Consider the following 25,990-nt stretch of genomic DNA (forward strand, 5'->3'; position numbering starts at 1 on the left):
TCGTTGGGAATCTAAAGAACATCTTAATTCATTAACATTAAAATTAACACGACTACTATGAAGTAGTCAATGTGTATTATCACCATTAAATCGAGAAAAATGCGTTCCGGCACCGGGAATCGAACCCGGGACCTCTCAGCTCTGCGCGCTGAGGGTTCTTTCCAACTGAGCTATGCCGGGACACTATCCATGTCGCCGGTCGAACTCCTCTCATTGTACTACTTCATAGTAGTCGTGTTAATATTCAATGAGGATGGCGAGACCTCATATAATGAATATTTGATGTATTAAAATTAAGTAAATATTTTACATTCCTACAATAAAAAACATTCGTGACAAAAAAAAAAAAATTCGCCACAGTGAATGTCTTATGGAACTTTGGCCTCACCTTTATATGCCCAACCGAGATGTGCACCACACCTTCCCCCCTCAGTGTGGCTTTGAGGAGAAACGATGCTACTGACGTCATTGTCTCTAGCTGGTCCAGCTCTCTCTTAGTTTTGGCCATGTGGTCATCAGACTACTAGGCACCGTGATTCCACTCTTCTTAGCAACTAGACCACGAGGGTGAACGTATCCGGTTTCAACATGAGGGGGAGATGACTGTTAGTGACATGTGTTTGGCGTATTTCAACTATAACTTGAAAATACGAAATCTAAGGAGTTTGCATGGGCACAAAAGAAAAGACATATACCGTACACAAGAAGGTGAAAGTAGCAGAATTGTTTGTATCACTCAGATGAATATAATATCTTTCAATTTTAAAATTATATTTACAAGACAAATTCAGGTATGAACATAAAAACTTGAACATTAAATATATACAAACACAAATGCACACTCAGTGAAGCTTCCTCTGCTAAACATATTTCAGGACAAATTTAATTCGGCTAACATCACAAAAACAGGCATTCACATGTTTCTGATTCATACATGTCATAAATGAATTCATATGCAGTTTACAATAAAAATACTTCACAGCAATTGGTTTGAAATTGAAAGCACATACCACACATTATTATTATTTTCAAAATGCTGGCAAAACACTTACAGTAGTCTATAAAATGACCAGTAGAAAACATATTAGCAAATCTTATTATAACTTTAATTTAAATTAAGTGCTTAATATTCTTTAAAACATATAGGAGACAGGCAATGTTTACCTTAACTCATAATTTCATAAGCCAATTTTAATCTAACAATGTGACGCTGGAAAAATATATTCCAAGTGGCTTGTGTGCACAAAACATTACTTTCACGGCCTCCTTCAACTGATGGGGAAGGGAAAGGAAAATTCTAATCTAAGCAATAATAATTAGCAACCATCATTACCATTTGGTATGTATGAAAACACTCTACACAAAATCTCAATGCTGAAGACTCAGAAGCTTCAGATCTGATTCATTTCTTAACTGACAGTATTTAGTTCGACTGTTTAAAGCTGACATACTGTCCACTTTACTTTGAACTTAATCAGTAACAGTTCCCAAGAAAATATATTCTATAAAGATAACTGCACAAAGATGAGAGTAATTTTATTTCTTGAGACAGTAAAAATACTTCAGAGAGGAACAGATTAAAAAAGCCACACATACTTGAGTTACTAATAGGAATCCCTCTTCATGTTTTCTCATTTTTTGTTGTTTCCCTTTACAATAGGTACACACCCTAGTCTTTTCAAGAGAAGATGACTGAATGAAGCTAACTCTGAAGAGCATTAGCAAATACTCGTATTTATTAAATGCAATTAATTATAGTCCTCATCATATTAAAATATGTTTACAATCCTGTGTAACTAGAACTAAGTCAAACTTTGAATTTCGCAGTGTGTGCCACATTACTTCACTGGATATCATTGTTGTTACAGTTCACAGTTCCAACATAAATAGCTGTCTAGTATTTATGCAGCAAGGTATTTACGATGGCATTATGGAAACCTGTTATCCCTGTTAAAACCTCAAGATTAAAAATACATTGACCGGCAAAAAAGCAATACATTTCACATTTTTACAAAAATCTTAATTTATTACAATAAAGAAATACTTCTCTTCAAATATTTATGATAATTTTATGAAAACAACATATCTGATTATAAAAAATACTGAAACATTATTAGCAACATGAATGAAACTCACAATTTTCTGTAACTTTCGCAGAGCTTGAAATTTTTTAATTACCTTGCATCACGATTTTGTCAATTTAAGACCAATGAAAACAAGTTAATGTTTACACTGCACCTCTTGAGGTCACTAATCACTAAAAACGGGTATTTCCACCCCTGGCGTCTATGACAGCCTGTAAGCATTGAGGCATACTGCCCACTAACAGTTGGAGGGGCTCTTGGGGGATGAGATCCCACTCCTCCAGCAATGTTGTCCTCAACTACACCAAGGTGTTGATGTCACACCTTTGGACATTCCTTTCGAGCATTTCTCACACATGCTCAATAGTATTTATGTCGGGACTATGAGCTGGCCAGTCTGAAGTTCGTATCCCAACTTCCTGTAGGTACTGTAAAACACAAGTGGTATACGGACGGGCATTATCATGCATGAGTATAAAGTTCTGGCAAATTAAAGGTGCAAAGGGCATCACATGGTCCTCCAGGATCTCTTCGATGTACCTTTATGCATTGACAGTTCCATGATCGATGAACATGAGCTCAGTGCGGGCCACATTGCTGATGCCAATCCACACCATTACTAAGTCGCCCCAAACGGAGTCCTCAAGGAGAAACCAACTGGCGAGTACCTCTCTCCAGGGCTTCTCCACACCCTTTTTCGTCTATCAGCAAACCTCAGGTTAAAGCAGCTGTCATCAGTGAAGAGGACAGAGGCCCACTACTCTGGAGTCCATCCCGGGTGCTGCCTCGCGAAACAAAGGCACACTTTCCTGTGCCATGACTCGAGTTGAAGTCTGTATGCAGGTCTTCTGAACAGAAGATTAGCTTCTGCAAACCTCCTCCTCACTGTCCGCTCACTCACTCTCTCATGCCCGACATTTTCCAGTAGATTTCTTGCCTGTACTGCTGTGGTATGGTGATCACGCAGAACTTGCAGGGTAAGAAATCTGTCATCCCTGGCACTTATGCTCCTCCTACGACATGATCTCTGTCTCCTGTTGTATATTCCAAGTTTCCTATAGTATTGCATTGCACTGTGAAGGTTACCGAGCGATGCTCTGATGACCCAAGCCACATAACGAAGGGTGGGTCCATCCTCCACCAAAGCAACTGCCCTTGCAACATCTTCATGGCTAAGAGGCATGTTTTACTCACAACAGCACATGAATAACTGACTAAAAGTTTAGTGAATGGTTCAAAATGTTTTTCGATATCCATAGATCATCAATAAGGGTAATAATTTGTAAACCTTAAAAGCTTTTATTGCGATACCCTCAATAAAATCATAAAGATAAGTACTTCAGAGATTAGGGTGCAATAAACTGTCCTAAAGATGGTCAGATCCTCAATTTCTTTTCACAAACAGTTCAAAAGGATGTTCTAATGTGTTAAACATCTTAAAAATGAAAAGAGAATTCTTTGGTTCCTAATTATATAGGAAAAAATGTAATTTATTTTAAGTGTATTGCTTTTTTTGCTGGTCAGTGTAGTTAGCACATTTTCTTATTAAAGTTGTTATTGCATTAAGGTATACTGCTGGATTTAGCAAAAATATTATACATTTCTCTGCTTCATCAGAACAGGTAACTGTTGAAATAACAATATACTATAAGCATTGAAAACAAAATCTATACATTGGTATTTTCAGAATTACAGAAGTAATTGGGAAAAGGGAAGGAAAGAAATTAAAATGAAAACATTCATAGAACAAATTCTCTTCGAATGCTAAAAGTAATTTTGTCTTACAATCCAAAGACACCATTGAAGACTAGCACGACCTATATAATAAGGTGGCTAAAAACCATAACGGACCACTGAAGTCAAATACTTGGAGATGATAATCAGAAGAAATTATGGTCTTCATATGCTTTCAGACCTTAGTGCACAGAAGAATGTATGAAAAACATTTTAAGTTACTCAAGTACTGTGGAAAATTTCGGTATTGGACTAAAATCAATGGCTGTATGACCAACTAACAATAGGAAAAAATACACTACTTCAAATATAAAATAGTTCACTAACTACACACTTTTATGGGAAAAAACTTTCTTTTACTCTTCCACATACATAAAACACACGCACACACGCAAGTAGACAAAACACACTTTTATGGGCTCACTGGGAACTAGTCAGACTTGACATCAAGAGTTCCATTTTGTTGAGAAAGTTTTTACCCTCCATCTTGTCCCACCGCACCTCCTTGAAACTTCCACCCAAGTTCTCCCACTTTCTTTCTTTCACCAGTTGACCTGGAAAGAAATCTTTCCTTGGGGACTGAGCAATAGCCACCTGGACACCAGTCTGTGGCTCACAACGAACAGCAATCATTCTGTAACACGTTAAACTTCAAAATCAGCAAACTAACAATAAAGTAACATAATACATGCAGAAGAATGGGATTTAAACCTTGGCTACTGAAATATCCATTCCAGATATATTTTTCCAGCAGAATGTACACAAGTCTTAAGGGACTCATAAATGCACAGACATACCTGTGCAAACCCAAATCCACAGGCAAGTCTCCTCATGTATGGGCGAAAAGTATCAAGGCTTTGGCCTTGAGACAAGCCTCCAGACTTCTAGAACTGCTTGAAATTTTTCGATTGTAGCGCTATCCAAATTAAGTGGCAGAAAAAGCAAACATAGAAACGAATGATACTGCAAACATCTGATCGAGATTTCATTGTTTCGTTTTGTAGTTCTTTGTAGCGAAATGGCAGCAAGCTATGAAAGTTCTGATTTAAGGAAATATTCTCATTCATTTGTTAGAATTTATAGAGACGTATAAATCGTTTCCATGTCTATGGAAAATCAAGTTATAACAACACTTATAACCAGGGAACGGATTTATATGGACTAAAAATATATGAAATATGTAAATATATATGTAGTTATTTTTACCAAAATATGGAATTAAATATGGATTTTTACCAAAATATGGAATTAAATATGGACTTAAAATTATAAAAAAATGACTATGTACGTTAAATATTGGTACATTTTAATCAAACTAAACAAAAAATATAATGGACGTACCTTATCTTCCAATGTAGTTTCAACAAAACACAATTTTTATTGTCTGTTACCATAACAATAGGTTACAAACATTTCTTTCAAGTGCTGAAAAGTGAATCTTCTTCTATTGTCTCTGAGGATAGATTTATACTGACTAAAAGAGCGTTCGACGTCACAAGAAGTAACTGGTACATAATTCAATTTCACAATGTCTGCTGGGGATAAGTCCAAGTTAATCTTCACTGTTGATTCACCACTCATCACAGCAACAACCTTTTGTAGTTCTTCATATCCAGGGTTTTTTGAAAGTACAGTGTCCACCTTAGCTCTTACTGCATCTGCAACTTTACCTCTACCACGATTCAGTTGTTCCACAGTACTATTTATAATTTCAAAACTTTCAGATAGTGAAAGGTGCCTATTTTGGAGACTTTTGAGCGTTTTTATGATGCATGAAAATGTATGCTGAATGTGAGCTAAGTCATTCTTCACACTTATGTCACAGGTAACTGTTTTCGCAGTATCAATTGAGACTGCATCTTCAGAGTCCAATGCAAGGAGAACATTGTTAATAGAGTCTATATGTTCGGCATAATATTCAACTGCTTCTAGCCATGTACCCCATCTAGTTAAAATTGGCTTTGGTGGCAATGGAATTTCAGGGTACATTTCTTTCAACACGTTAACTCTACTGGGAGCTTTGAGAAATACTTTTTTCACTGATGAAATCAACAAATCTACTTTAGGGAAATTGTCTCTGACCACTTCTGCCACACGATGAAATGCATGCGCCACACAAGTAAAATGAGTCAATTTAGGATATACAACAGATAATGCTTGTCCAGCTTTGACCATATAAGGGGCAGCATCGCTAATAAAGAATAACACATTATCGTACATAATACCCTTTGGCCACAGGATACCCATAGCTTCGTTGAACAGTTTAACTATAGTTTTGTTATTGCACTTTTCTAGAACATCACAATGTAAAAGAATTCGTTCAGAATATTGTTCACTTAACAAACCGATAACTACATTACCAACAAGTCTACCTTCTTTGTCGGGAGTCTCATCAATGGAAACCCAAATTGAACTATCTTTAATTTCATCTCTTATCTTCTGTATTGTCTCATCGTAGATGGATGGAGCATACGTCTTCCTAAGTGTTGACTCATCCGGGATTGTATGTTGAGTATATTTTTCAAGGAATTCCCTGAAGACCTTATTCTTTAGTTTGTAGAGAGGAATATCAGCAGAGATGAGAGAACGGCACAGGTCGATGTTAAACTCAGATCTTACATTCGATGTTGTTGGTTGTGTTAAAAACAATTGTCTCTGCTTGGAATTTAGTTGTTTGTTGGCCTGATGTTTACTAGTTGTAATGTGTTGTTGCACCAGGAACTTTTGTGTAGATGATACTGCACACTGACACAAATTACAAAATAATATTTTATTGTCAGTTGATAAACCATCTTCTTTAAATTCTGAAATGTAACTTGTTAGTTTTGATTTTAAATTGACTGAATGACGTACTTTTGGCATATTTACCGTCTTTATAGTATGATTTACAAAACTGAACCTAGGTGTACTCTGACTGGCATTTAACTGTTGAGCTGCACAACTGAAGTCTGTTAAAAATTTTAAATTAAATTAATACAGTTTTGTAACTTACTTTCCCATTGTTGATAGGACTGCTAATTTTCAAATAACTCTGATGTTAAAGGGATTACTGAACATGTGTTTAAATCTCTATTGTTGAAATGTATTTTTAAAAGTTAATGGAATTTTGTTTTGTTTTATTGTTAAACCTAATATAATATGGACTGTTTTATATGAAATATGGAAAATATATGGAAATTAACGAAAATATGTACTAAACTCTAAAATATGGAAAAATATGGAAAATAAAAGTAGGATTTTTCAACCCTACACATTGTGAAACATAAAGATAATGCAAAATATAAATTATATTAGCTTTATAAGTAAATATGTATTTACATATAAATCCTTTCCCTGCTTATAACAGTGAAACTACAGAATGATATAGTCTACTATTTAAAAATAGTGCTAAGGAATCGCAAATAAATGAATGTAGAACCATGGAGGAAACGCATTCTCGAATGATCGCATTTCTCCATGGGAAATAATTGACTTTAATGACCTCTTACGACTTCTTGTTGAACTATAAGTCTAGGAATGGTTATTAATGGTACGTAGATAAGTCTAGGAGGTAAGTCTGAGCATGTATGGGTAATCATACCATTCAGACATACCTCTCTGAGGTAAGTCTGTGCGTGTATGGGGTCTTTTTTTACACATCATTACTTAGCCTATAATCTACATGTGAATATTCGTACTTTAAACATTTAAATTTTACAATTGGAATGAACAACGTTAATAAATTCTAAATTATGAAAATAAACTCACCGATCTCCTATCGGTGAGGCCAAAATACAGCTGCTCGCATTTCCTAGGGGCTCTACTGCCCCCAAACCAAGGTGAGTACTGTTTGCTAAAAACTGCCAGCCCATACATTTGGCAAGTGCTTGCACTGCATTTATCTGGTGCTGATAAATCTGCGAAATAAAATTCGAAGTTTTGTATCATCAAGCACTTGTATCTCTTTTTACCCATCTAGTTTCTCCCTTATTCAACCTCTCATTTACTGTACACTTTCGACGAGTTCAAAAAAAAGGACAAACTAGGTTGCCACATTTCCACTAATGATTGTATTATCTATAGGAGACCCATAATGTGTCATAGTAAGGAAATAAATAGAACAATATTATATTCGAAGAATTATTGGTTTTATTTAGATATTAACAAATTATGAACCTCTCTCTTTCTAAATACAATTATGAGATAGTCATAATCTGACAATGCAGTAAATCGAATATGAGAAATTGTTAGTGATGTTTGCCAGGAAGCAGGCTGTAGGGAAGAAGTGAAGGTTGATTGTTTTCCAACAATACATTTAGAACATGTGGCCTATTTTGTGTGTTGTCTACCTATAAAGTACACATAGGTTTTTAGATTAATGTAGTTAGTCTCTTGTTAATTTTGTGCTCTATAGTATGTATCCCTAAGCCATTTCCGAATCTTTGTGTTCATGCAATATTGCATTTTTACCAATTTTGTGGGGAAATTAGTAAACATATAGGCTACAGTATTCATTTATCAAATAATGTTATCCGAACTTCACAGAAAAATGAAAGGAGCGACAAAGGAAGGAATTTCCTCATTTTCTTCTCCCTACACGCATCCCAACCCTTCAAATTATATTCTCCCTGATTCACTGAAAATCTATCAAACTCTATGTTCCAAATTCTTAGCATTAAATATGTTAGATACGTCATGTGGAATTCAGATCCTTTTAGAGACAAATATCTGAATACAGGTTCGATTCACTAAACACACAGAATAGAAGATACTATTCACCATCCCTTTCTTACTTAATCTGCATTTTTCATACAAATGTGGTTACAACGAACTTATTAAACATTCATCTGTTGAAAGACTGTAATCTTTTTTTTTTTGCAATTACATACATATGTGTTAGTACAGAAAATGTGAAGTGTCTCACCTGGCAAAAAATGAGATCTCTCAGTTCTTGGGGCTCATATGACATATGCATGACTCGTCCATCCCGGCAGACACACTTGAGAGATTTCTCCCCAACATGCACAACCAATGATGTTCGACAGACAGTGTCATAGCCATGTGTCATGATGTTTATTTTGACACAGGACTGGGTAGGCGAGTTGAGAGCATTCCAATGAGAAACAATCAGGGGATCTTTCACTTCCTTCGCAATAGTGTCCAAAACATATTCGGTGCGTAGCCGCATGAAGAAATGTTGTGCTTGTTGTATGATTTGTTCCAAGAGTGTTTGGCTGCAATATAAAGCATCAAGATTGTGTGAAAAATCTGATATCCTTTATATACCAAAGGGAATAACAATCTGTTATGATGACATGAAAGTCACATAAACTTTCTCTTGACAACTCAATATAATGATGACATCTACTATATAGTCCATTCATAATTTGAAAGAGTTTAATTGCAGGATTTTCCTGTTATTTTATGAAATGAAAACAGTCGAAAGAAAATTTGTCTCTAATATGTCACTGAAATTAAATTAGTTATAATATACTTCTTTTAATATTTCTGTATAAAAAGATGAAATGTATCTTGATTTTCCTCTTATGTGCTTCAAGTTTAAATTACTGTACAGAAGTTTCCGCCCACCAGGTTGTATTTCGATATTTCTGCTCTTCTCTCCTGACAGTGACTTATGTATAACCCACTTCTGAGGTTGGTGTGCCTGGAAGGCAGAGCTACGTTACCCCAATCAGGGATAGATAGAACTCCAACATTTTCAGGAACCAGCACATTTTATCCACATATGCAATGAGAAAACTATTCGAACTAAGATAAAAATATATTTACTGAAATATATTAAACAATATTAAATATCTATGCAATGAAAACACGAGCTGTCAGAGACACTCTGTGATCTTCACTAAAGTTATATAGTGACAATTATCTTGAGATGTGCAAGAAATATAACAATATTAATTTAAAATGCACACTCGAACTTCTTCCTAAAACTGTTTTTGTTAATGTTATATATTAGTTATAGCGACATAAAAGAAATCGAAGTCTTAAAAAATTCTGAACTTCATAAAATATTTAGGCATCACATAAAAATATTTAGGCGCCATGATGACCTGGCACCTGGAATTTGTTTATCCCTCACCTCCATGATATGATAGAATGATCACATATTATGATTATATTACACCGGTAAAATCTAAACTTAACCTGAATTCGGGACCTTGGACGAACTTAGAAACAATTGACTTTAAGAAAAAATTCCTGTAATCTGACTAGGTTAAAAAATATTCATTATCTGTATATGCCTTTGATTGAGGTTCTGGCTGTATGCATCTGAAGTCTGATTAGTGTAATACGAGCGGCTTTCCATATTGATTTACACTTTCAAATTTCCCACCATTTGGCTTGTCATTACAATTGCAAGCATATAGTACATTGGTCTGCCCACAGGCAGCAGCACGATACAGAGGAGTGTAATTCCTGCAAACTACAATTCATTTCCCCAACTGCTGTCATTACGTGAGTGGACAGCATGGAGAGTGATCATCAAAGACAGCGCTGGTCGACGTGGTTTCTGTGGAAAGAGGGTGTAAACACTGCAGATATTCACAGGCGATTGGTGGCAGTGTGTGGTGAGCATGCACTGTCATGAAAAACCGTGTACAACTGGGTGGATGGCTGGAAACTTGGCTGCACATCAACGGAGAAGGGAACCAGTTCTGTAAGAAAAGCGACTGAGACAACGCCAGTCAACATCTCTAGAGTGGAGTGGCATATTCTGGAGAACAGGTGCATCACATTCTCGGAACTAGAAGCAGCCAGAATCACTCTGCACTGCATAGTGTATGAATACTTTAAGATGGGGAAGGTGTCTGCCAGGTGGGTCCCCAAGTCCCTGGCTGCAGTACACAGACAACAGCGCAAGGACTGAGCAGTGATCTCCTTCAATGTCACAGTTAGGATCCAGAAGGCTTCATGTCCAAACTCGTCATTGGCGATGAGACTTTGCTCCATTACCATGAGCCAGAGACCAAAGCCTAATCAATGCAGTGGAAGCATAAAGGCAGCCCTACACAGAAGAAGTTCAGAACAGTGCCATCAGTAGGCAAACACATAGCACAATCTTCTGAAACAATGATGGAATCTTCCTCACTGACTGGCTCGAACCAGTGAACCTTCGGAGCGTGCACCGTGCAATTCAAAAGAAACAGCCAGGAAAATGGGTGAAAGGTGTGCTTCTGCAACATGACAATGCTCGTCCCCACACGAGTATCGGGTAACCACAACTGTCATCGCTGAGATGGGGTTCCAGGTGCTGTCACACCTACCATATTCTCCTGACTTGGCCCTTCTGATTACCACCTATTTGGGGCTTTGAAGAAATCTCTGTGTGGACTTCATTTCACTGACTTCCAGGAACTGAAAACAGCTGTCCTTATGTGGGTGTGACAAACTCCGTAAACATGGTTCCAGGACGGCCTAGTGACACATGTGTGCACAGTTTAATGGAGACTATATTGAGAAAGTGGATGTATCTGCTGAGGCATAGAGGTTCTGGATGAGTATAAAAAAATAAAGTGTAATTCAATATGGAATGCCCCTCATATGTGGCTAATCGGTGATGTATGCAATGGAGGGGGAGGGAAAGGAACTGGCTACCCTACCCCATTATCTCCTGGCCTAGTTGCCTCATAAGTGGTGCCTTGTTAGTATCACTTGTGAGGTTCAGACCCGTCTTCGGACAGTTGACTAAACAAACAACAACAATTTGTATAATGTAATATCAACCTATAAAATTGTGAAAGCACCCTTGTTGTATATACGGAATTTAAAATGCAATAAATCATTGAAATCATATTAAATGTGTCTAAATTACATTCAACAATTTACACATTCATTTATCAAATTTATAGCAGTCACACTCTTAGTGGACTTAACAGCTTGCAAATAAGGTGTATTTTTATGTTATTATACCAAATTAAGTTATTTTGCTCACCTCTTTGTCATTTCTAGCAGATCATATCTGTCAGCTGCCATGGGGCCTGCCAAACATCTCTTCTTACTTGGTCCTATTGGACCAGATGAGGGATGAGGAAATGGATGATGAGTATTCTTGTGATGGACTTCACGCAGAAGCTGATGCAGTGAGTGTTCCAGAACGTGATCATGCTCAGACTTTTGTGGTGGAGTTGGATTTGGCTTCTTATCATTACCCGTGCTATGGCATAGACCAATTATCAACTGGATACCTGGAAGCACCTATAATCAAAATAACAATTTACTGACTATATCCTGCCATTATTACAGTGGAATTACGGATTCTCTTTCATTGTGAAGCTTTTTAATTAATTAATTTTTTTCTTCTCTTGTGTGTAATGAATAACAGCAATAAAAAATACCATATGTTACTCCATTTTGTATCATAAGCCTTGTGCCTTTCCCTAATATATTTTATTGGCATTAAAAATAAAACATGAATTTCAGTACCAATTTCATGGATAAAGGTTCATAAATGATACATTTTGGAACTGTAATATCTATAATTTCAGTCTATGGGCCTCAAGCTGCCAGAACAGGCTTTTAAACCTAATCTTGGTGAGATGGAGGGGAGAGGAGGAGGATAATAAGGAGCTTGCGAAGGGAGAGAAGGAAAATAAGAATTTCAACCTGGCATAAAGGTCTGGCAGTTCTGGAGACCCATTTATCAACAGAGAAGAAAAGAGGCTTAGCACAAAAAAGTGGACTACAATTTTCAGTGTTCGTATAATTATCACATTCAAACACAGAATATTGCTGTTAACTAATGCTGAATTCTTGGCAATAAAGCCATTAACTCTTTGTCCTTCAATATTTCTCACACATAGTGGGTTTAGAGGAAAGGGCTAATCGCTGAAGATGATTCTGATCCATTTCTTTCTTAAGACTGAGCAATGGACGAAGTGGTGAAGCAAAAATTTCTATTTTGTTCAAGTGTTCTGACATACAGCCAAGCACTGTGAGTAATCGAAAGAATGCAACTGCACTTTTCCATGGATACTCAGGAATTACGTATATTTTGTTGTACACTGAGACACTCCCATCTTTTATTATTTGAAACACCAGAAGATAAAACTTCTTCACCATATCAAATCAAATTTGTCTATATATGATGATCATATCATCTACATTAGACAGAACAGGAATATAAAGCGAGACTGTAAATGTTGCAATGCCACCATTTTCTTACTTTTCACTTCTCAAAGAAACGCCTTTGCTAACAAAGATTCACATTTAGACCATATATTATTGTGCAACTTTTCAAAGCCCCATTTATAACTGCAACATAACCACTGGTATAATTTTGGAAAACTTTTTGGGGAGCGAAGTTTTCAGCAATTATTAACAGAACTATATTTTCCTAAAACATAAAATTATGTTCATTGTGTCTGTTGTTCAAGGTGAGCCAATGAAATGGGTGATTTTAAAACTTTAATAATTACTGCACTGATTATTTTGAAACGAAACTTTCACTTTACATTTAAAGTATACACAATAGCATTTGCCTGTAAAAAAGGTAAAAGGGTAAAGGTCTCCCTGTAAACATGCCATGAAGGCACTTGGGGTGCAAGGAGGTAGAGCCCCATGCTTTCCATGACCTCGGCACTAGAATGAGGTGGTGTGGTCGGCACCACACTCTGACCGCATTTTACTCCCGGGAAAGACCCAGTACTCAATTTTATAGGAGGCTGAGTGAACCTCGGGCTGTTCTGAAAGTTTGGCAACGAGAAAAAATCCTGTCACCACCTGGGATCGAACCCCTCATGAAATTCTTATTTTCTGAACACTACAACCTGCAGGTGGGACCCATTTCGTTGAACACATTCTTCAAGTCTAAGTCTATCCATGTGACTGGTTGCACCATCCTGTTAAAACCACGTGTCTCTATTCTTGAGAAGATTATTGGCAATTTGTGGAGACAAAAATTCTTGAATCATTCGGACACATCGCTGTGATGTTACAGTAACAGATGTTCCATTATCGTTCTCAAAGAAATAAGGACCAATGATTCCAAATGACGCTATTGCACACCAAACTGTGACTTTGACACTGTGTAATGGTTCCTCATGCATTTCATAAGGGTTAGCTGGTGACCAGTATCGAAAGTTTTGTTTATTGACGTATCCAGAGAGATGAAAATGAGCTTCATCACTCATCAGCATATTGCACACAATGTCTTCATTAAGAAATTCATCTCCAGAGCTAAATGACGAGTCACCTGAAACCTCTTCTACATCAGAATTTGAGCCATACAACACATTGTCCATTACTATTGCCACACTTCTTAAATGATTTAGCCACTGTCTTAGTTTTCACAGAATCCCATAAAGCCTTGGCTTTGACCCATTCATTCACAAACTCAGTTTCGGCATATGACACACCCTGTCTTTCAGACCTATTTTCAAAGAAAAACGTGTGTCTTACGTGCTGGAAAAAAACTATACATTTCAGTTTTCCTCCCAAATACAGTGTTTTCGCCAGTTCATCATTGTTCACTTCCTCTACAGTTTATAAGCTCCATTTTTTAATAAAATAATTATCCAAAAGATCCATCTTGCATTTTGACATGTTTGCTGTACTTCTTACTATGAGAAAACATAAGTATCCTGTTTTCCACGAACGTCTAACAAATTCACTGAAAAAAAATTTTCAAAACTAAATGCCTGTAATTTAAATTAACCATTAATTATTATTCAGGTGCAGCAGATGATGTGAGTTTCACATACTGCATGGTAATTACTCATACTGGTCACTGGGTTTGGTTGTGTTAAATGTTATGTTTTATTTAATGACACAACTGCCGAGGTTATATCAGCGTTGCCGGTGTGCCGGAATTTTGGCCCACAGGAGTTCTTTTACATGCCAGTAAACCTACTGACATGAGCCTGTCGCATTTAAGCATTCTTAAATGCCATCAACCAGGCCTGGGATTGAACCCGCAACCTTGGGCATAGAAGCCAGCGCTATACCAACTGTGCCAACCAGGCTGACGGTTTGGTTGTGTATTTCAAACAATTGTATATGATTTCTCTCTATATATATGAAGTAGATTAGAACCAATGATCTGTAAATGTAATGCAATTCCAGCGTATACACATTATTTAAATCTGTGATTGTAGAAAATGTATTCTACAAGTTTATAATCTCATTCATATAAAGAAAAACACCACATATTCTTACAAAAACGTTACTTCTCTCATATTAAAATTAAATCGCAAAATTTAAATACGCAAAATGCAAAGAAAGAGGAAAAATAAGAAAAAAAGAAAAACACAAAAATGGGGAAATAACTCTCCCCAAAATTACGTTATGATCATAATGTTAATTGCATTTGAATGTTTCAAGACAAAGAAATAAACAATGTTAAGCCTATGATGATGATGATGATGATGATAAGATGATCTTTATTGACATGTTTTTATGAAAATTTAAATTACGAAAAAGATTTGATTTCTTATTCTTTATTCTGTTCTATAACAAAAATTAATTTAAAACAAGTATAACTACGTGAATGAAGCATACTTACAGTAGCCATAATCTGATTGCCGACCACCATGTGTGGTATGGGAGCCTGTAACTGAACAGCCTCCTTGGCCAATTGGTTGAATAACTCTTTACAGAACAGAACATTCTGAGCTGCCTCCAACTTCTGCTGCCAATGTACATCAGGATTTGTGCTAGTGGGACCCGAGCCCAGCAGATTGATGGTTGCACTGCACAGATCCTCTTGGTCTGGGAAAGTACACAGACTTTCATTATGTAACTGCATATATTATAAAGAAGCACTGTAGGAATTCAACAGTGACATTACAACAACAACTAGTGGATTCTCAGATACCAATGATATGAAAAGTTAAGAGAAATAGCATTTTAAAATAAATAGGATATGTAAATTACAAACATAAGAAATTACAATATTACAGTACACATTTCAAGCTAACCTTTCTGACAGAGCACTTCTATATATGCAACACCCTGTAGTTCGCTGGGTACAGTCACCCGCAAGGCAGAACTTGATTTTGGAGGTCCTGCACCTGTCCCTGCCCCAGGAGAGGGAGGTGGACTGCCAGTAGTTGGTGGCTCTTCCTCAGCTTTCGTAACTTCAAACATTCCTGTCTGGGCATACTTGGAACCAGCTGTAAACACAATTTCAATATGTACAGACCCAGAAAAAAAATTCAAGTGGTCCAAATAAACATGTCACGGCACCTGCGGGAAGAAAAACGTTCCGGTGAATATAGTTTTGTAGGCCCTAACTAGGAAACCAAGCATTTCCGGACACATGTTGTGATGTACTTTATGTATTGTCTACATATAGGGTATACATACCTAAAATTATGCCCTCTATTTTTGAAACACATAATGAGTTCTACTCCGGATTTTGATTTTCAAAGTAACTAGATTCTGAATAAATATCTAATAATTTTAATAATGTAAATTCATAATTCTTTTCAAATTATCAAAATTAAAATACAAAGCATGTATCACTGATTGCAAAAATTCCAAATTTTGATCTGAAAGAGGAAGCAAGCAATGGTTCATTATTAAGAAGCAATATAGATTGGACTTTTTCCACTACTGTTAATGAATAAGGAATTCACAAAGTATCGTAGATAGTGCTAATCTTCGAAACTTTGTGAATTCCTCATCCATTAACTGCAATGGAAAAAGTCTAATATATAACTTTTCATTCCAAACTATATTAGTGTGTGCAATAGTGTAGAGTGTAAGAGAAGGCCCTATGGCCTTAACTCTGCCAATATAAATAAATAATAATAATAATAATAATAATAATAATAATAATAATAATTATTATTATTATTATTAATTTTCTTTTCAAAATTGGGTTAGGTCCTAAAAAACACACAAGAACAAACAGAGATGATATTCTCATAAAATTTACTTATTTTAAAACCAATAATAATAATCTGAGGAAACAGGAGGACATAAATTAATGGACTACACAAGGTATCAAGAAATTTTGTAGTAATTAAAGGAAACGAAAAAAATTTAATAAATGCATATAATATATATAACCCTTCAGCTTGGAGGTTTGGCGAAGGGCTAACAAACCATCACCGTAAAAAAAAAACAGCTTGTTATGAAACCACACAATAAGCAAAGACCTTTGGGGAGGCTGAGACGTAGATGGGAGGATAATATTAAAATCGATTTTCAGGGAGGTGGGATTCTAAAAAAGCCATTTGGCCACTTGCACTCCAATACTTTCAGGTTTCTTGAGAGCGCGCATGCGCATGCATACGCACACACACGAAGTAGAACAAGCAGAATAAAAGAAGAAATTTACTCCGAGACAGAAATTTACATTCTTGATGGAGGTGGAGGAGGAGGAATTCGAAAACGTCTATGTTTATGACTTTGATGAGAGTGGAGAAGCAATAGTAGTAGTAACAATGAGGGTGATGGCAATACTAGTGTTGGCAACAAGACCACAAAAGCATTTCATAAATATTAATTCATCTTCACTCTCATTTCCAAGAGGTCTCAAATGCCTGGGACATACCCGTTCTATAGCTCAGATCTCCAATGATGGAATTAGAAACTTTCTTGAGTCGCCAGTTCTGTCGCAGTCTTAGCAGCTCAATGTGAAAGTCAGGTGTGGTACGATTGCGAGCTAATTCATTCTGTGAAGCTCTCAACCTCTCTGCTCCTGCGAGAAGAACACTCCCTGCACCTGCAAGTGCCTAAAAGAACAAAAAAAGCTGTTCTCATTTGCATTTCTTAATAGTATAGGAAGGAATTTGGCTAACTTTTATTACTTGTTGGGCGAGGCAAATCAGCATTTGAGGACATTTTTCTATCTTAATAAACCAATGCACTGGCCTTCTAACAGATAGTGGTGCTGCTTCAGGAGTTTAACCACAAAGGGGTGCAATTATGAAAAACAAAATGTCAATTAAATGTTAAAATTGAAGAATGACAAATTATACACTGTGAGAACATGCACTTTCCATACAGTAATTAGATTGACATTTCATTCTTATCAAAGATACTGACAATTCGCATGCCCAGTAAAATACTGCTGTAAAAATATTTTAATAAATAGGTATCAAAATTTTTGATAATTTACGATTTTAATATTAGAATTTCATACCACCAACTAGTAAAAACAGTGTTGGAAATAATTTACGAAGTAATATGTGTTTTTCGACATACGGCAGTATTGTACTGAGAGTGCGACTTCCTGTATGTCGAGTGGACTCACACACTTATTTAATGATAAACATTTGAATTGAAACTGCACTCATATTCTCTGAGAGATTCACATACATGCTTATACAGAAAATCATGCACATTTCAGCGACATTCCATATCCATAGAGTAGTCTCATATACATTTGCTTCCAAAGAAACCATAAACATTTCTTTTATAACATCACTGACTTTGTGTTATCCTATTTGTCTAGCATTCCAGTACATTCTTGGGAGATTGTAAAGTTATATCTTCTTCTTTTATAGCTGGGTAGTTCAGGAGATAGTCCTTCGTCATTATGGTGTCAGTAGGGTGACCAACTTCTGATTACAAAAATACAGAAAACTTGGTCACGATAAAATTTAGTGAATTTTTTTTGGGTGTGAAGCCAGGATTCATTGATGGAACAGTTTGTATTACATATAATATAAACTATTTAATTATAATGCAAATATAAGTTAGATCACAATATCGATTAGAGTAGCCTAATATTTAAAAATATGCATGTTTCTTGGTTTTTGTCAACAGGATGCCACAGAACATTTAAATTTAATTTTTTTATCTTGCTATTGAAGCCTCTGTACAATAATCTGTGCATACAATTACACCAAACATTACAAGATTACCAGAACAGAATATCTGTATTGACTGGTAACAACTAAACTATAAATATTAATATCAGTTTATATCTAAATATATTTAGTGGTTATTACTAAGTTACATTTAAAAATTGGGGATCATGATAAATAAGAAAAATACGGGAGAATTAGGATATCAGTATGGGAGCTGGGAGGATCCAAAAAAAATTAGCCCAAATATGGGAGAGTTGGTCACCTCAGGTGTCAGGGTTATTGCAGATGGTGCAGTGTGGTGAATCTTTGATGTTAATCTTGCGGACATTTCACCACTCTGTGGTGCACTCTGGTGTCCAAATAGTCATAGCAACACCATGGTTAAATGATGCAGCTAAGGAAGGAGCTTGACCATGTGCGCCCTAGTATTGCGTGTTGCCTAATCATCTAAGTAGGCATCAATATGCAAAGTATGTTTTGAATACATAACGCAACTCAAGCAATGAGATGGAACTGGTCAGACAAATGAAAAAAAAAAATAAAGATTTAAAATCATTTCTACAAAGAAGCAAAGTGTTCCAAAGTTGCAGCTGCCATTGGTAATAGTGCATTATTATTATTATTATTATTATTATTATTATTATTATTATTATTATTTTAAAACGACCAAAGACAGTTATCTTATAAGCTTAGACATATTGTTATAGTACAGTGTTTATTCATGACACTATATTTCACAATAGAGAATACCTTTACCTTCTTGCGTGCATACACCTGCACTATTGGTTTGGTTTCTACTGCCTCCTGAGGAACTGGATCAAGCACCATGTAACGCTTTTCCTTTGCAATTGCTAGCACATCCGCAAGAACACAAACTTCTGTCAGTGCATTTCTGTCAACAGAGACAATAATGATGACATGTATCTAAAAATTATTACAGTGCAGTATATGTTACGTGAATTAAGTAACTACTTATTAAATAGAGTAGCTGAAGCAGAAGACCAGCTGAGGCATGGTTCTTTGCACAACAACATCAAGACCAAGCAATGAATTTAATATTAATTAAAATGACAGTATTAATAACCACTCTAAATTGAAAATTTTCTACTGTCAAAAATAATCCCCAGTGTGCACATACAGTACATGTCTAAGTAAATTTAATCTACATACCTGTCTCTCAAAGAGATAAAACGAAATAAAATTTTGATGTACTGTAAATGTATTCCAAAAGTTGTCACACTAGAGAAAGTGAAGTCTAATGCCACCTAGTATTGGGATTTTCAATGCATGATGTCTCAGTTGTTTTATTTATAATATTACTGACTTTTACAATAAAGGATCGAATTCTGACTGATCATTACTATAACTGTACTGAAATTTACAATGTTATAATATTTCATAGATCTTCTCACTAATGGCACATAAATATCACAAAGGTTATTCCAAAACAAAGAGGTATAAAACAATACATAATCACCAACCCGCATTAAAATACAGTGTGTCCAAAAAGTTCCACACCATAAGACTAAATCATAGTATGAGTTCTATATGTCCTCCACAAAGCTCCACACTTCTGGAGGAGAAACTGCATGTTATTTAAAACACGGGTCACAAAGCCAGGTGATATAGGGTAACACTCATCCCCCATCCTTTGGCATAGACATTCCATGTCTCGAATTTTAACGCTGTAGATCTGTAACTTAACATTCCTAGAAAGAAAAATCCAGGGGATTCAAGTTGGTGAGCATGGAGCCCAATCAACAAAACCTCTGCAATCAATTCAATGGGGAAAGTTACCATCCAAGCATAAAACACATACAGTAGAGCATCGATTATCTGAATACCGATCAACCAAAACATCGGTTAACCGAAAGCATTCCAGTCAGAAAATTTGAATTTGCGCACGTGCCATGTAGAAGTTTTGCTAGCACTATTTGCGAGATTTAGCGGCAAAAAAACGAGTCTCAGCTCTGAAACAAAAAAAAAGTTTGGACTTCTTTTCCTAAACTGTAGGCCTACTTTAATGGCCGTTTTGAACTTATCACACTAGGCTAATCAGTTTCCTATGTTATTTTATAAGACGTGTGATACAAAATATATACTCTATGTACAGTTTTGTGTTTAATATCAGTGTTTCTTTGTTTCATACTGCTCCTATATCACTGGCACAATTTGTTTTTGTAAATGATCGGTTATCCGAAAAATCAATTATCCGAACACCCTCGAGTCCCCAGTTGTTTCGGATAATCGATGCTCTACTGTACTATGATTTGTCCTATGGTGCGAGACTTTTCGGACACTTGTACTATTCTACAATTAAAGTGGAGGAGAATATAAAACAAGGACGATGTTTAAGACAAACTTCTCCTTACATTATTTTACAGCTCTGATAGACCCAATAAATCAAGTATCACTAAGATTTACTACTACTGCTTCTTGATACTTGATTTCTGGCCTAAGCCAGATCTGTGGTAAAGAGGACCATCAAATCTCGACATCTGCGATACTCATTAGAACTGCGCGAATTTCCACTTTGTTTCTACATTTACTGCCAGGTATCGTTGGTGCTGGTCAGATGGAAGAGACATCTAGATTCAAATTATAGGAACATCACAGTGAAGATAGTAAAAACAAAGTAATTAAAAAGTCTCACAAAACAGCAACAATAAAAAAAAATGTATAGATGCTATTCAGAGAAGCACATTTGAAAGAGAACAGAGTGGCGAAACTTGGGGTATTTTTCAGAGAAACTACTTCATGAGGTCTAGAATGTTTCAAAAGAGGCTATTATAGGCAACTAACCAATTAATGAAAAACTGATCATCCCTGCTTTTAAATTTGACAGCTTATAATATTTTATTCTTTCAGAATACGCACCGAAGTTTATTTCTTACAGAATCCCAAGGCCAAAGGGAAGATTGGAATGTGGCTGCTTCTTTAGCTGCTGTATCTTCATCATTTTTGTCTTGCTCCCCATTTTCCTTTTTTATGTCTTCTGTGTTTGCTTTACTGAAATCTATCTTCTGAGCAAGTTTAGCCAGGCTCTCTGACATAGACAGGGGCCTGCAAAATTCAATATTGCATTTACTCACCATTTTAATTTACTCATGCTTTATGTATGTATGTATGTATGTATGTATGTATGTATGTTTATGTATTTATTCACACTGCAAATGGGTATATACCCGGTGGCAGTGGTAACTAATTACACTCAATAATGACAATAATGAACACAACTAATAAAAAAATAATTAATAATAATAATAATAATAATAATAATAATAAAATAATAATAATAACATGGAGCATCCTAAATTAAATGAAGCATGGTCACTTAAAATAACATTTAAAGTAAATCTAATTTGTATCTTAACCCTAAGTTCGAACTAAGACCCACGAGTGTGACAGGTTCATACCTGCACAAGTACCTTTCGGCACTACACTTATTTCGCTGTCAACTCACTCACTGCACTGATTCTACCTGATTTCACTAACACTTCTAACCATTTAACTGTTCAAATACATTGCACAGCCACTTCACTGACACCAACACACTTCACTTACACAATAGACTTCACTGACACTACACACTTCACTGACACACACACTTCCTCACTGACAGAACACTTCAAATAACAAGATATCAATTACACCCTTTAAGCAGTGTGTATAATATACTACCTCTATTAGTAAAGTCCTTAAGCCTATTTTTAAATACATTTTTGGTTATTGGTAAAGCCTTTAGTAAGTCTGCAGGTAAAGCATTCCAGTCCCTGATAGTACGAGAAAAGAAAACTTTCCAGTGTCCGTCCTGCAATTGTTAATGAGCGTGTGTTACAAAAATAATAGAAGTAACTTAAGGAGTTTGAAAGAGTTCGTTCATATTTATACTTCAAGTTTTAATACCCCAGTATTTGTTGGAAGGATCTAAGAGGAAAACCAGAAACCCATCCGTCTGGAGAGGACCACATCAAATGCTTTCGTAAAACTATGCATCTTTAATACCAAATTCCATAACAAATCCTGATATTGTTTCTATTTATTTCAGAACTATGAGCAGCACTGGTTCCACACTGGCTATAATTTGAATAACAAAGTTACAATACTTTCGTTTTGCACTTGAGTGGCATTTGAATGTCTCTACTCTACTCTCCCATCCACTCCTAAAGAAAATGTTGCGTCAATATGGAATTTTAACCTAGAAGACTTAAAAAAAATATCCACGAAATAAAACAGAGGACTGGTAAATTAAAATTACAAACGACTATATAACTCAATAAAATAATGAAAGAAAAAAAAAAGATTGAAATTAATGAAAATGAGTGTGGGATACCTATTGGCGTATGAAGAATATTCAAAGACAAATCAGGAAACACACAGGCCTATGTGGACAAACGAAAAACTATAAACACATTATTTTTGCATAGGCCTAGGCTAATTCAAATATTTAGATCTTACTTACTTACTTATTGCTTTTAAGGAACCTGGAGGTTCACTGCTGCTCTCATATAAGCCCCATCGGTCTCTATCCTATGCAAGATTAATCCAGTCTCTATCATCATATTCCACCTTCCTCAAATCCATTTTAATATTATCCTCTCATCTACGTCTCGGACTCCCCAAATGTCTTTTTCCCTCTGACCTCCCAACTAACACTCTATAATATGCATTTCTGGATTTGCCCATATGTGCCACATGCCCTGCCCATCTCAAACATCTAGATTTAATGTTCCTAATTATGACAGGCGAAGAATACAATGCGTGCAGTTCTGCGTTGTGAAACTTTCTCCATTCTCCTGTAACTTCATCCCTCTCGGCCCCAGATATTTTCCTAAGAACCTTATTCTCAAACATCCTTAATCTCTGTTCCTCTCTCAAAGTGAGAGTTCAAGTTTCACAACCATACAGAACCAGTAGGCTAATATAATTGTTTTATAAATTCTAACTCTAACTGTTATCCTGAACTTTCCTAATGGCATATTCTAGAGCGAAATTAAAAAGTAAAGGTGATAATTATCCCTAATCATTTGTGGATTTTCTCCTAAAATGTTCACATAGACAAGAAGCTCAAACTTGACATAACCAGTTCAATTTCAAACCCTCTCTGTTATCCTGAACTTTCCTAATGGCATATTCTAGAGCGAAATTAAAAAGCAAAGGTAATAGTGCAGCTCCTTGCTTTAGCCCGCAGTGAATTGGAAAAGCATCTGACAGGAACTGGCATATACGGACTCTGCTGTACGTTTCACTGAGACACATTTTAATTAACTGAACTAGTTTCTTCGGAATACCAATTTCTATAAGAATATTATATAAAACTTTCCTCTTAACAGAGTCTGTGAATAACTGATGTACTGTACCCTTATACTCGCATTTTTTTCTCCAATATCTGTCGAATACAAAAAACTTAATCAATAGTCCATCTATTAGGCTATGCCTAAAACCACACTGATGATCCCCAATAATTTCATCTACATACGGAGTTAATCTTCTCAAAAGAATATTGGACAAAATTTTGTACGGCGTCAACAAAAGTGATATTCCTCGAAAGTTACTATAGGTAGTCTTGTCCCCCCTTCTTAAAATAGGTACAATTATTCCATTATTCTGGTACAATTTTCTTTTCCAAAATACCAAGTACAAGCTTATAAATTTCGCTAGATAATGTGTTTCCACCCTCTTGTATTAATTCTGCTGCAATTTGATACATTTTGTAATATCCCTCACCTAACGCGTAAAACAAAACTACCTGTATAATAATTGGCACACCTCAAAAGAGACTGTATGAAGTGTTATTCATCGAAAGGAATGTAGACAAAAGATAACTACTTATGCTGACTTCGAATCTACATTGGCTTGTAATATTCATTACTTACAAAATATTTTTCTTGCTTGAAACAAAAAAGTTATGCTGCAACAGCTAAGTATTTATAATATAAAATGAAATGCTTTAGTTCTTCTAGCATTGGCTTACAGTTAATATATATGAAGAAACAAATTTTGTATTTTCATGAACAACCACAAATAAATAAATAATCGGGACCTCATCCCATTCGAGTTGTAAATATGAATAAGCGTAGAGCTTCTCTCCTTGTATTCATTTTCTTCACTCTCATACAGCCTTTCACATTATTTTAAACAAATTACACTACTTATTTACCAAAGTTAACCTAAATACAGAATAAGATATGAAAATGTCAGCAGACACGGATCAAGCATTTACTTGTAAGTTGATTGAAGATCGAATATAAATATTTATTTTTTCCATAATTAAACAAAACATATTCTATGCAACACTCACGTCTGATATATTTCTTGGCCATCGTAAGTTATTTCTTGAATTTGATTCTCAATCGGAGCTTCTACAGATATATTAACCGAGTAGGCCATATTTGTTTGTAATGCTTGAATGTGATGTCGACAACAACGTCTACCAACATTTCTCTACATACTGCCAATATCGAAAAAATGAAAGTAACTAAATCATAAAAACATAATAAAAATCAAAAAAGCTGATGAATATTTTACCCTACAAAACTCTCCAAAAAGAAATCAGCACTCCCTTTGTAAGCTTTATAAGCAAGTTTTCGTAAGGCAAACCTTACATTTAAATTACAACCCTTTTAATAACAAAAGCTAAAATTACATTTTAAAAAATTCCACTTATTTGATTCTAACGGAGAGAATTTTAGTAGATAACAATGGATGATTGTTGTCATTTTATGAGTAGGCTAAATAATTTTTTTTCTTTCTAAACATGAATTAAATATCATGATATTTTATGATTTTGTGAGAAAGATAGAATGTCGAAATCAATGGTAAATGTAGTTTTATTGATTCAAAGTAATTTATTTTATAATAATACCAATATCATAAATCTATTTACATTTTCATAAAATTTCGGCGCAAACATAAATACTACTTCAGAAATTATTTTAAATTATTAATTTAATAATCTGGCGTTAGTTTCTCTAAAATGTCATAGGCCTACTAGTTCTGACACTGACTTGCCTGAATGTCTTTGTGATAACATGACAAAATGATCATCATGTGTTTGAATTTCTGTATATTGAATTGTTTTAATCAGTAGGTAGGAAATAAAATATTTTTGTTTAGTCAACTGGCCAAAGACAGGTTTGAACCTCATAAGTGTCACCAATAAGGCATCACTCATGAGGCAACTAAGCCAGGAGATAATTGGGTAGGGTGGTCAGTTCCTTTTTCTCTCTATTGCATACCGGTACATCGCTGACTAGTAGGTAACATACTACACTAAACAGAGTTCAGATATGTACAAACAATTGTTCTGCCTCTGACACATATTGTTTAAGTGAGATCATGAGATGTACAGTACTGCCTAGTGTACAGATACGGAAATAAAATTTGGAGCTCTCTTATTGTATGTTTCGCTTA

The 25,990-nt window shown here is 35.5% G+C and overlaps 1 protein-coding gene across 1 annotated transcript; it reads right to left on the minus strand.

Moving 5' to 3' along the window:
* Positions 1-2,217: 2,217 nt before the first annotated feature.
* Positions 2,218-25,052, minus strand: MED17 (mediator complex subunit 17). The gene is made up of 10 exons (XM_069821837.1): positions 24,879-25,052; positions 21,455-21,640; positions 19,334-19,469; positions 17,317-17,497; positions 15,734-15,928; positions 15,319-15,524; positions 11,752-12,014; positions 8,722-9,031; positions 7,566-7,714; positions 2,218-4,452 (listed from the first exon to the last, which is right to left on the minus strand). Exons 1-10 carry the CDS (start codon positions 24,965-24,967, stop codon positions 4,239-4,241), a joined length of 1,929 nt encoding a protein of 642 aa, XP_069677938.1. The 5' UTR covers positions 24,968-25,052; the 3' UTR covers positions 2,218-4,238.
* Between the last annotated feature and the right edge of the window lie 938 nt (positions 25,053-25,990).

The sequence above is a fragment of the Periplaneta americana genome, chromosome 3, assembly GCF_040183065.1.
Source record: "Periplaneta americana isolate PAMFEO1 chromosome 3, P.americana_PAMFEO1_priV1, whole genome shotgun sequence".
Classification (NCBI taxonomy): Eukaryota; Metazoa; Arthropoda; class Insecta; order Blattodea; family Blattidae; genus Periplaneta; species Periplaneta americana.